Below are 13,706 nucleotides of genomic sequence, written 5' to 3' on the forward strand. Positions count from 1 at the left end.
AGTCCATGGGGTCGCTGAGGGTCAGACACGACTGAGCGACTTCACTTTCACTTTTCACTTTGATGCATTGGAGAAGAAAACGGCAACCTGCTCCAGTGTTCTTGCCTGGAGAATCCCAGGGACGGGGGAGCCTGGTGGGCTGCCGTCTATGGGGTCGCACAGAGTCGGACACGACTGAAGCGACTTAGCAGCAGCAGTTTTCCAAAAGTCTGAGTATCTTGGGTTTTGCTGATTCTTATCTACTTACTGTTATATATTTTTAAATGCCTATTATGAACTACTCATTATTTACTTTCATCCAAAGGAAATATGTCAGCTTTTACAAACTTTTAATTATCACTGGTAATGGGATGTGGGTTAAATGGCAACTGATTTATACTATAAATTGAAACCATTACCAAATTTTCCATCAACAACTATTCAGCAATATCTAAATTCTTAAGTGATTCAGCATGTTAGGGATGATAAATTTATATATTTCCAGTTTGAGAAATACATACCTTTAATTTATCAGATAAATCTTTAATCTCATTAACTGCTCCATTATATTTATTGGCTAATTCTCTTAATTCTTCCTGAGTCCGTTCATTCATTTCTTTCAGATGGGTACATTCATCTTCAGTATTACTAAGACTTCGCTGTAATTCAAGTTTACAGATAACGGATTTAGAATAAATGCACATTCTAAATTCAATTTATACAAACTATAATTCTATGGACTGTTCTAAATCAGAATCTACTCTTGATTTTATATAAGGTTCAGTTAAATAACAAAAGAATTTCAATCTATTTCAGGTACATGCTAAAACAGAAAATACAAAGAACCTGGAAAAACGAAACGTGGAAGGAGAGGCTGATCTTTCATGTAATCACACTTTTTAAAGGTCACGGGGTATGAGTTTTGGCCTTGAAAATATTTTAAGCCTATCACTTCTTAAAAGCACATTTAATAATGTGCACACAATCAACAAAATTAGAGGACAATTAACATTCTTCTTTCTTTGCACATCATATTAATGATCTGACAGTGAATCAGTCACTTTGAGACTGGGCTTCCCTGGTGGCTCAGACGTTAAAGTATCTGCCTGTGACGCGGGAGACCCAGGTTTGATCCTGGGGTTGGGAAGATCCCCTGGAGAAGCAAACAGTAACCCCATCCAGGCACAATTTTCCTCTCTGGAGGATGGGGAAGGTAAGAATAGTGCTGGAGCTCTCTGCCTTAAGATCGACTATCCTCAATCAGAAGAAAAACAAAATTATCCCTGGCACATATCATGGTCCATTGTGTGGAGGCTGAAATCTAACCAAAGTGTAAATAGTAAAATTCCCTGGTTAGGCTTTTATTTCCTTAATCACTGACTAGGGACTATAAACACCAGAACTCATGTGGCTATGCTAAGAACTCCTAAAATGAAAACAGCATACTGCTCCTTCCCACCAGATAGGACAGGAAAAACTTCCTAGCTATATACTAATACCCAGGTTTGAAATGTCTTGAAATGCTAGCACTTTTAAGCTAAAATTGTAAAACCATAGTCTTGGTTAGTGTCTGTTAAGCTGAAATACCTCAACTTCCGAAAGTTTTCTAACCACATCAATTTTCTCCTGAAGAACCCGCCTCAGGGACTCTTTGGCTGTAGTCTCATAGTTGTGTTTATCCTCCTGTAACGCTATAAGTTCCTTCCGTAAACTATCTTCTGTTTGATTCTAGGATTAAAAAATATTTATAGTTATTTTTTTAAAGTATTTACCATTTGAAAAAAATAACACATTGTGATGTTCTCTGAGTTCTATATTAAGGTTCCTCCAAACAGAAATTATGTCAACTCTGTATTAACTGAAGCTGTATATAAAAGTTACATTAGTAAATTATGCTCTCACAAGCATATTAACTCATACTTTCAACAGAAAAAAGTCAAAGTAAACTGAAAATTTCTCCCAAGTATACAAAATGAATGAACTATTCTATTAATACTTGCCATATTCTCTGAAAGCCACAATATTTACACTTATGGGCAAAAATAATCTCTTAACCTTTAAAGGGTGTCAAGCATTTTATTTTAACACAATAACTAAACCAAAAGGAGTAAGAGTACCCTGAGGAAAAAGCTAATTTCAAGTCTAACGGAAGAAATGTACAAGATGAATCTGGACTACCTTGTCTGATATGATAGCAGGAAGCTATTATCCAAGTCTGGTAGGGTGCTACCAGAAGAACTCAGGTGTCAACCTAAAGAAGGTCCCTGAAGAAGGTCTCCCAAAGATGGGAGAACTGGGAATCAATAAGAAAAACGAAACAGGTTTAACCCATGATATATATTTAAATCTCATTTGGAGGAAAAAAATACTTCATTGGTCATTCTTTGGCAGATGAAAAGGAGCCAAAACATTATTTTGAAATCCAGTAAATAAAGGGAGAAAATCACTCATCCTTCCCTTCCTAAAGAAAATGTTCTTTAGGAAAATAAAATGGTTTATGAGGGTAAGTTTCTCTTTACAGAAGTAATGCACCTAGTAAATGAAGGAAAAATAGAATTACAGTATTACCATTTTTACAAAATAAAAGAATGAATATAGGAAAGGATAATCAAAGATCACTAATATGTCACTACCACTCTAGTATTCTGGCCTGGAGAATTCCATGGACTGTATAAATTTATGGTGTAGAGGAGGAGCAAGAAGGTTTAACTATCATTCCAGATTGAGGGAAATTGTACAGGGTGAGAGACCCAGTTTCTCCAACAAATATCAACTATGATGGAAAAAAGAATTATATATGGGTATTCACTGCTGCTGCTGCTGCTAAGTCGCTTCAATCGTGTCCGACTCTGTGCGACCCTATAGACAGCAGCCCACCAGGCTCCCCTGTCCCTGGGATTCTCCAGGCAGGAACACTGGAGTGGGTTGCCATTTCCTTCTTCAATGCATCAAAGTGAAAAGTGAAAGTGAAGTTGCTCAGTCATGTCCAACTCTTAGCGACCCCAGGAGCCCACCTGGCTCCTCCGACCATGGGATTTTCCAGGCAAGAGTACTGGAGTGGGGTGCCATTGCCTTCTCCACTATATACAATTTTTTCTACTTACATGTATGTGTGAAATTTCATGTAATGGTAAAAGATTTTAAAAATGATAAAAATGTATAGATGTTTTTGAATGTATTCAAAATAACAGTCAAAGAAATGAAGCTATATAAAAACCAATGCATTTTTTCCTTTAGGTACTTTAGAAAGATACTTACTTTGGAGCATGCTTGCAATTGGTTTCCCATAACCTCTAACCGTGATAAGAGTCTATCTTCATCTATTAAAGCCTGTTAAATAAAAATGAAATATAAATAAAATCCCAGAGTAGTTAAAAAATAACATATATCAAAAGGTTGCTACTGACAAAAAAAGACCTAAAAATCACAAAGTTGACCAACATTCAGTTTAAAATGATAAATTTTCAATATTTGTTCATTAAGAAATAACTATGCCTTTGTCTGCTACATAATTTTAATTTCAGTTTAATAACCATCTAAGGGATATTGAGCTGTGCTTAAATGCTTTATGAGTATAAAGGCAACTGGAATACCTGCCAACTGGTATCTGAAGCCTCTTGGGTAATGGCTAGCAGCCTCTGAAGCGTGGCTAACTTCTGTTCCAACATCTGTTCCCGATGTAAGGCCTCCTAATATTATAAATCACAAAAGAAATTCTAATAACCTCAGCATGATTCCTTTGACAATTATTACCACATTCTGAAAACATTCTTGTTTCACATCCTACAGTGTATCTTGCTTTCAAACCTGATAAATCTACTTAGTATAATATATTTAGCCCACATCATTTTAACCCAGATGGTGCAGTGTTAAAGACTCCACCTGCCAAGGCAGAAGCTGCAAGAGACACGGGCTCAATCCCTGGGTCAGGAAGATCCTCTGGAGAAGGAAATGGCAACCCACTCCAGTATCCTTGCCTGGAAAATCCCATGGTTAGAGAAGCCTGGCAGGCTAGAGTCCATGGAGTTTCAAAGAATAGGACACAACTGAGTGCACACAGGTGCACGCACACACACACACACTTGCACACAGATCATTTTAGCCTATTTGTTGAGCTGTACTGTAAGTAGTGCTGTTAGGGGTGCTCTCGCTGCAACTTCCTCTGTAACAGGAAATAGGTCATCTGTTTTTGTTTCTTTAACTGTAATTCACAAGAATGAGTTTAAAAGAACAAAATCTAGAATAGAAAAATCCAACAAATGATACGAGTCTGCATTCTATATATATATATATGTATACACACACACACACACACACACAAACGTAAGTACGAGGCCAAGTGTTAATTCAATGTAATTGGGAGTCAATGAGTTAAATAACTATTTGGCAGCTCCAAAGGAATATTGTTCCAAAGAAAGACATTGGCAAGCAAGGCCTTATCTCTAGGTCACTTGTTAACATTTGATAGCTGTTAAGAAGGTCTCCTTTACTGCAAGCCAAGGTGAAAATGCTCACACAGCATTCAGTTGCGGTTCTGGCAAAACTTTAAATTTCACTTTCTTCTATTCCTGTCATTATCCAAAGAAGAAGATTTACTACCCTAAGACCTCTGAGCTACATCAACTGAGAAGTGTATACTTCAAACATAGCACTTGAGGCTTAAAGCATGCATTTATTGCTCTCCATATCCTTGATAAATAATGATTAGGGAAAATCTGGCCTAATTAGAGTTGGAGGAATTGCTTTTTAATATAACTCTGAAAGTATAGATTATGGACTCCAATAAAAGTCATACCACCTCAGAACCCACATTAAAATACAGCTTACACTTAAAAGTGACTAGGTGCCAAGTTTATTTTAAGCTTCTAAAACATTCCTAATATCCAGGAAATTGCACTAATGACACAAAAAGTTTTACTTAAAAACAAAACCAAAAACCCAGCAAACAACCATTACTTCCACTAGATGGTGTAATTTAACCTTTTTTACTCAATTCCATTTAGAGTTTCATAACTCCATGAACCACATCCTAACAGATACCTAACACTTCCAGGAATGGTTGATTAGTTCTGAGACATGAAATGTATCTATTTCAGTTTTTATTCAAAAGGTTTACAACTCACATTAGGACTTCAGCAATTCCAAGAGATGTATACAGAAAAGACAAGCCAGTATAATTTTCTCTCAAACAATCAGAAAAAGAACAGTGAACGATTACGCCACTATGAATATTCAAAGAACTGACAAAAAGGTAGAAATGAGAGAGCTAGAATGAGAGCGTTAGAGTCACAGTTGACAATGACTAGTAACTATAGTACATAGCCTGGGAATCATTTTACCCATAGAAGCCCCATATTTCTCATAAGAAAAATGAAGGTTAGAACAGATTTTTCTCAAAGTTTCTCCTACCTCAAGACATAAGAGAATGAACTTGTGGACACTGAGGGAAGGAGAGGGTGGTGTGAACTGAGAGAGCAGCACTGAAATATATACATTATCATGTAAGAACAGAGAGCTAGTGGGAAGCTGCTAGGGCCCAGTCTGGTGCTCTGTGACAACCTAGAGGACAGGGATTCAGTGGATGGGTGGCTGGCTGGGGTCGGGAGGGAAGCTCAAGAGAGAAGAGTGTATGTTTGGCTGATTGAAGTTGTTGTACAGCAGAAACCAACACAATACTGTAAAGCAATTATCCTCCAAATAAAAATAAAATAACAAAAGAGGTGAGAAAGTGAAAAAAAAATGTCTTCTACCTCAAAAAATAAGAGAGAGCTAGGTCAATTAAGGGAGAAGGCAATGGCACCCCACTCCAGTACTCTTGCCTGGAAAATCCCATGGACAGAGGAGCCTGGTAGGCTGCAGTCCATGGGGTCGCACAGAGTTGGACACGACTGAAGCGATTTAGCAGCAGCAGCAGCAGATCAATTAATGTGACTTCCTGCTGAATGGTAAACAGCTACCAACATGTATAGCATACATTCTACATGACAGACATTGTTCTAAGCGCTTTATGTGTTTTCGTTTTTTTTTTTTTCCTTTTGGCCACACCACTTGGCTTAGAGGATCTTAGTTCCCCAACTAGGGATCAAACTCGGGCCCTTAGCAGTGAAAGCACTGAGTTCTAACCACTGGACTCTGAGGGAATTCCCTGTTTTAATTCATTTATTCTGTACAATTTTGTGATATAAATGCTACTATACATATATCACAGATGAAGAAAGTGAGGCACACAAGAGTTAAACAACTTTTCCAACAGGTCCAAAGTTAAAGCCACAGATCAAATCCAGGGAATTCTGGATAGAGTCTATGTTCTCTAACCTGAAAGTGTGTGAAACCGCTTTTCAAATCACCACTACATTATGCCCAGGGGAAGACAAGATCTGATTAATACACTGATAATTTTCACATATGTGTTCATTTTTAACTGCAGTAGGACTGCTCTTAGTGATTGATCTATAAAAGAATGGAGGGACCCAGGGTCACTGGCTTGGTCTTATCATTTTAAACAAAAGGCAACTGAAGACGTACATATATAAAATGAATCACCCAAGGTCACAGAACTAATTTAGTATGTATCAAGATACAAACCTCAATCTCTAAACTCCTGATCCAGAGTTTTCCTTAATCATGCTCCCTATGATATGCTCTTCAGATATTAAGAGCATATATAGATATGCTCTATAGATATATATCTATATATATACATATGGTTCTATAAATATAGAACCATAATTCAGTCGAAATCTATCAAAATCAGAAAGAAAGAAAAAAAAGAAAGAACAATCACTTATATTTTTTCTCCAGATTTCTATGCTCTTTAACTATGGTATTAACATCTTCAGGAGCCCATTCTACAACAGTATCTATCCTGTCAAGAAATCTTTCTACAGCCTGAGCAGCACAGAACAGTATTTATGGGCAGAGACTTTGAGGTCTGACTTGTCTTTGTTCAAGTCCCAGCTCATTCACATACTAGGTATGTGATACTGTGCAAATTATTTAAACTTCCTGTCCCTCAGTAAGTCCATCTATAAAAATGGGTATAAAATATGTATTTTATAGGATTTTTGTAAAGATTAAGTGAATTAATATAGGTAAAGTGCTTGACTAGAATCTGGGATATAGTAAGTGTTATATATTTACTATTAATAGTTAATATTTTGTGTGCTGAGTCGCTCAGCATGTCCGACTCTTTGCAACCCCATGGACTGCAGCCTACCAGGCTCCTCTGTCCGTGGGGATTCTCCAGACAACAGTACTAGAGTGGTTTGCCATGTCCTCCTCCAGGGGATGTTTTCAACCCAGTGATCAAACCCAGGTCTCCTGCACTGCAGGCGGATTCTTTACCATCTGAGCCACCAGGGAAACCCAGTTAATATTTTAATGGTTCATATTATTTGCTATTATAGCTATAAATAGCACCCAAAATCTCTCCAGGTTTAATTTTATATAAAACTCACATTTGGATAAAGAAACATGGTGGAATTTCTTCATATTTGAAGGAAAAAAACTTCTCTTGTATAGAACCTTATCTTCTCCAGACTTAACAATTCTGACTTTTTAAATCCTATTTTTTTTATAAAAACTATTTTTAATTCCTTTTTTTACTGTGAAAATGTATTTCCTTTGTATTTGTATGTAGCCAATATTTCTATAGCCCATATTTGTGAACTAGCAAAATCAAATCTAAGTTCTAATTTTAAAGACAAAGAAATCTCAAGATTTACTTTACCTGAAGATACTGAGAAAGCTGGAATAGTTCCTGAGAGTACATACTTGGAGTGTTAGCAGCAACCTAGAAACAAAAGGACATACCATCAACAGTCACACAAAATATTTGCAGAAGATACTAAAGCCAAACCAAGTCCTTGAAATGCCTATTTACTGAAACATGCAAAATAAGTAATTTTTTCAAATTTTATTTTTCTAATTGATTTCCTTTAGTTTTCAAAATATTTCTGCTCTGTGTCTAGAACCTATAGATGGTATTGTATTATAGTGATCAGTTTGAGATTTACAACCAGGATGGTACGACAAGTGCTATCCATGAAAACATTCTTGATAAACCAAATCACAAACTTCCAGCACAAAGGCAATATAGCCTTTTCTTTACCCAGAAACAACACCTGCTAAGTCAACAGATCTACATTCTTTCCTTTAAAATACACTGTTAAATAGTTCTTCAATATGTTAACAAGTCACAATTCATTTAGAAGTAGCCATCTTCAAAATGGTATTTGTATGTGGGGCCTGTGGGGGAGGAAGCAGGACACGAAATACAATACTTTGTCCAATGGCCAGAGGCAATGAAAAATGGTTTATCTTTTTTTTTCCCTTTTAATGATAGATAGGTTTTAAGAAGAAAAAGATGGGAAATCATGGTGTTCAAACATTATAAGTCATAACAGAAATGCTTAGAATGCAAGAGTATGGGAAGAAATAACTATAAAGGGTTTCTCCTGGGTGTGAAATACAGAACCATAGCATTATTAAAAAAAAGAGAAAGGCACTAACAGGTTGCTGTTAACATTTTCAATACTGTCCTAGCCTTGTATATTAACTTACTAGTAATGTTAACAACGTCATTCCTTATTAAGCTCAGAAAGTCTATTTTTAAAATTAATATTCTAACTAGAAGACAAGAGGTGACATTATTATTTTTTTAAAGTTAGTCCTGAATAAGCTGCTGCTGCTGCTGCTAAGTCGCTTCAGTCGTGTCCGACTCTGTGCGACCCCATAGACGGCAGCCCACCAGGCTCCCCTGTCCCTGGGATTCTCCAGGCAAGAACACTGGAGTGGGTTGCCATTTCCCTCTCCAATGCATGAAAGTGAAAAGTGAAAGTGAAGTCGCTCAGTCATGTCTGACCCTTAGTATGGACTGCAGCCTACCAGGCTCCTCCGTCCATGGGATTTTCCAGGCAAGAGTACTGGAGTGGGGTGCCACTACCCTCTCCCCTGAATAAGCAGGGCCACTATTTACTTCTAAAATGATTCTTGGTATTGCTGAAGTTGATGATTAACCACGCTTACTTCTAAAAAAGGAATCTAACAGATAACTTCAGTTTCAGGTAGGCTTTCATTCTTTATCCAAATGGAAAGGAAAATAAAAAGGAAAATATTTCTCCCAATAGCTCCACTTTAATGCCAAAAGATACAAATGACTTTTTTATTTTTGCTATCGAGCAAGAATATCTACTGTTTAATACACTGTTATTTCTAAACAAAAGAAAAAAAATTTTTCTAATAATTAATTAATGCAAAGTTTCTGTCCAAGTCAAGTAAATTGATCTTCAAGGACAATAAAAGAGCAATTTATGTAAGCCTGTACTACTGTTTTATTTCCATGTGTAAGTATATTTTGAGTAAATTATCTAAACACAAAGCTTTTACAAATATTCCTAGGCAGAAACATATTTCAGAATAAAAAGTAGTAACTAACTCCCTATGGCTAAGAGTCAGCCACTAATTGAGATAACAAAGGCTTTTTCCTTAAAAAACATCCATCGTACATTATCTAGTTACTGAAGATCAGACTAGAATAACTGTACAGCCAAATGCACTCTTACATTTTGTTACAAAAGAAAATTAAGTTTCTAGGTAAAGCATATTTAAAACAAACAAAAACATTTTCAAAAGCAATATAGCTGAATCAGTTTGGAAAAAAATAATCATTAGCAACTTACTTTGTCAACAGGACTTGGTAATGGAGCATGGATGACACTGAAAAGTAAAATTTAGAATTTTTATCTAACTTTCTGACAACAGAGGAAAAGAGTATGACAGTACGAGCATATTTTAAACCCCAAAGTTGTTACACTTTCTTTCATTTAATTAAAAGAATGTGCATTATTTGTTATCCTTCATAAACATACATTATTGTTGGAAAATAAGGTAATAAACACACAAACCTTTTACACAGTAATATATTTCTAAACACAAATTCAAAATCCAAAATACATTAAATGCCCTTGCTGGATCTACTATTAATGAGGTCTATGGTGAATTCCTTGGTTATAAGAACTAAACAGAAAAGAAGCACTCCTTAAACTATCCATTTAAAATTTTGTAACATGTAAATTAAGTTCTTTTAAAATTAAGTAGTCCTACACAGAAAGTCTTAAAAAGCAAAGCTCTACAGTAAAGAAGGTTAGAATCTGGAAATATGTTCTAGTGGAGTACAACTTTAGCAATCAAAACATAAGTACTATTCTTCTCTACCCAGCTACCTCACACACTTACAAGTTTATATGTAGTTATGAGGCTAAACTCAGTATATCACTTTGAAATTAAACATTAAACACACTATCACTCGGTACTAATCACCCTTTTTGGCCTTGCAGAGTATAAAAGAGGCAGTGTTGTGGAGAAGCTAAACATGGGGCTCAAAAGCCATACTGACTGGGTTCAAATTTTGGCTCTACTTAGCCAGGTGTATAATCTTGAGCAAGTTATCTAACCATTATAGGTCTCAGCTTCCTCATCCATAAAATGGAGATTATCATAAAACTAACCACATAGGATTACTGATGAGTATTTTAATGTGCTGCTGCTGCTGCTGCTGAGTCGCTTCAGTCGTGTCTGACTCTGTGCGACCCCATAGATGGCAACCCACCAGGCTCCCCCATTTAATGTGCTAATATAAATAGAAAGCTTAAAACAGTACCTTGTTTTAACAGTACCTTATAATAAGACATAGTAGCACTTGATCACTACTACCACTCCCTTGAGAACAGAGCAGCTATGGAAGCCAGGGTTCCTGCTTAAAATGCCCTGTAAGATACTGTAATGTGAGTGTGTGTGTGTGTAGAGGTGGGGATGAGGGGGTGGGGGGATGGGAGCAGATGGAGCACAAATCAAGGCTGCCACTCATGCCCCCTACCAGTTGTTCCTCACTCCATATCCAAGAGGCCAATCGAGTCACAGTCAGCTTGATGGTTGATTAGGTAAAGTTTTTAGATTCAGCTGGTTCATCGGGTAAGTTCCTGATGAACTGATCTTGCAGGACTTAAAAATAGGAATGGAAATTCTGATTTCACTGTAGTAACTACAAACCCCTAAGAAAAATTTCAATTCAATTAGTCACAAGGACACTAAGATGCTGAATAAAATGGAATATTAAGTACTATCACCCACCTCCCTTCTGAGCCCCCATAGTATGCTATACAGACTCCCACCAAGACCATATTAATCCCCTGCTCTGCTCCTCTGATTTTACATGTGTTCTCAGACACTCTGAACAATTCACCCCTGCACCTCTAGAAACCATATGTGGTGCCTACTGAAGGTTTAAAAAGGTATATACTACTTTAGTTTTTCTTCTCTGCCCCATAAAAATGGAAGAGATGTTTTAAATGTTAGTTTCTTTTTCTTGATTTTATACAAATAATAAATATTGACTACAGAAAACATGTAAAGTAAAGCATGAGAAAATAAATAAAAATTACCTAATGCCAAAGAAAAATAACACCCAGTTGTGGACATGACTGATGATAGAAGCAAGGTCCGATGCTGTAAAGAGCAATTTGCATAGGAACCTAGGTCTGTTAGGTCTATGAAACAAGGCAAACTGGAAGTGGTCAAATAGGAGATGGCAAGAGTGAATGCTGACATTCTAGGAATTGGCGAACTAAAATGGACTGGAATGGGTGAATTTAACTCAGATGACCATTATATCTACTACTGTGGGCAAGAAGCCCTTAGAAGAAATGGAGTAGCCATCATGGTCAACAAAAGAGTCCAAAATGCATGTACTTGGATGCAATCTCAAAAACGACAGAATGATCTCTGTTCGTTTCCAAGGCAAACCATTCAGTATCACGGTAATCCAAGTCTATGCCCCGACCAGGAATGCTGAAGAAGCTGAAGTTGAACGGTTCTATGAAGACCTACAAGACCTTTTAGAACTAACACCCAAAAAAGATGTCCTTTTCATTATAGGGGACTGGAACGCAAAAGTAGGAAGTCAAGAAACCCCTGGAGTAACAGCAAATTTGGCCTTGGACTACAGAATGAAGCAGGGCAAAGGCTAATAGAGTTCTGCCAAGAGAACACACGGCTCATAGCAAACACCCTCTTGCAACAACACGAGAGAAGACTCTACACATGGACATCACCAGATGGTCAACACTGAAATCAGACTGATTATATTCTTTGCAGCCAAAGATGGAGAAACTCTATACAGTCAGCAAAAACAAGACCAGGAGTGGACTGTGGCTCAGATCATGAACTCCGTATTGCCAAATTCGGATTTATATTGAAGAAAATAGGGAAAACCACTAAAGCATTCAGGTATGACCTAAATCAAATCCTTTACGATTATACAGTGGAAGTGAGAAATAGATTTTAAGGGTGTAGATCTGATAGACAGAGTGCTTGATGAACTGTGGACAGAGGTTTGTGACATTGTACAGGAGACAGGGATCAAGACCATCGCCAAGAAAAAGAAATGCAAAAAAGCAAAACGGCTGTCTGGGGAGGCCTTACAAATAGCTGTGAAAAGAAGAAAGTGAAAAGCAAGGAAAAAGGAAAGATATACCCATTTGAATGCAGAGTTTCGAAGAATTACAAGGAGAGATAAGAAAGCCTTCCTCAGTGATCAGTGCAAAGAAGTAGAGGAAAACAACAGAATGGGAAAGACTAGAGATCTCTTCAGGAAAATTAGAGATACCAAGGGAACATTTCATGCAAAGATGGGCTCGATAAAGGACAGAAATGGTATGGACCTAACAGAAGCAGAAGATATTAAGAAGAGGTGGCAAGAATACAAAGAAGAACTATACAAAAAAGACCTTCATGACCCAGATAATCATGATGGTGTGATCACTCACCTAGAGCCAGACATAGTGGAATGGGAAGTCAAGTCAGCCTTAGGAAACATCACTATGAACAAAGCTAATGGAGGTGATGGAATTCCAGTTGAGCTATTTCAAATCCTAAATGATGATGCTGTGAAAGTGCTGCACTCAATATGCCAGCAAATTTGGAAAACTCAGCAGTGGCCACAGGACTGGAACAGATCAGTTTTCATTCCAATCCCAAAGAAAGGCAAGGAATGCTCAAACTACCTCACAATTGCACTCATCTCACATGCTAGTAAATTAATGCTCAAAATTCTCCAAGCCAGGCTTCAGCAATACATGGACTGTGAACTTCCAGATGTTCAAGCTGACTTTAGAAAAGGCAGAGGAACCAGAGATCAAATTGCCAACATCTGCTGGATCACTGAAAAAGCAACAGAGTTCCAGAAAAACATCTACTTTGGCTTAATTGACTATGCCAAAGCCTTTGACTCTGTTGATCACAACAAACTATGGAAATTCTTCAAGAGATGGGAATACCAGACCACCTGACCTGCCTCTTGAGAAACCTGTATGCAGATCAGGAAGCAACAGTTAGAACTGGACATGGAACAACAGACTGGTTCCAAATAGGAAAAGGAGTATGTCAAGGCTGTATATTGTCACCCTGCTTATTTAACTTCTATACAGAGTACATCATGAGAAACGGTGGGCTGGATGAAGCACAAGCTGGAATCATGATTGCGGGGAGAAATATCAATAACCTCAGATATGCAGATGACACCACCCTTATGGCAGAAAGTGAAGAAGAACTAAAGAGCCTCTTGATGAAAGTGAAAGAGAAGAGTGAAAAAGTTGGCTTAAAACTCAACATTCAGAAAACTAAGATCATGGTAGCCAGTCCCATCACTTCATGGCAAATAGATGGGGAAA

General features: G+C 37.3%; 1 protein-coding gene across 14 annotated transcripts in view; it reads right to left on the minus strand.

Moving 5' to 3' along the window:
- The window catches only part of LOC102407275 (sarcolemma associated protein), an 87,318-nt gene that overhangs the window by 49,515 nt on the left and 24,097 nt on the right, over nucleotides 1-13,706 (minus strand). For all 14 annotated transcript variants that reach the window (XM_045163962.1, XM_045163963.1, XM_045163961.1 and 11 more), the window contains 6 exons: nucleotides 9,660-9,696; nucleotides 7,709-7,771; nucleotides 3,573-3,668; nucleotides 3,238-3,309; nucleotides 1,567-1,707; nucleotides 501-638 (listed from right to left, as the gene is read on the minus strand). In XM_045163962.1, coding sequence (XP_045019897.1) covers nucleotides 501-638; nucleotides 1,567-1,707; nucleotides 3,238-3,309; nucleotides 3,573-3,668; nucleotides 7,709-7,771; nucleotides 9,660-9,696 — 547 coding nt within the window. The remainder of the gene's footprint in view (nucleotides 1-500; nucleotides 639-1,566; nucleotides 1,708-3,237; nucleotides 3,310-3,572; nucleotides 3,669-7,708; nucleotides 7,772-9,659; nucleotides 9,697-13,706) is intronic.

The sequence above is a fragment of the Bubalus bubalis genome, chromosome 21 (genome assembly GCF_019923935.1).
Source record: "Bubalus bubalis isolate 160015118507 breed Murrah chromosome 21, NDDB_SH_1, whole genome shotgun sequence".
Classification (NCBI taxonomy): domain Eukaryota; kingdom Metazoa; phylum Chordata; class Mammalia; order Artiodactyla; family Bovidae; genus Bubalus; species Bubalus bubalis.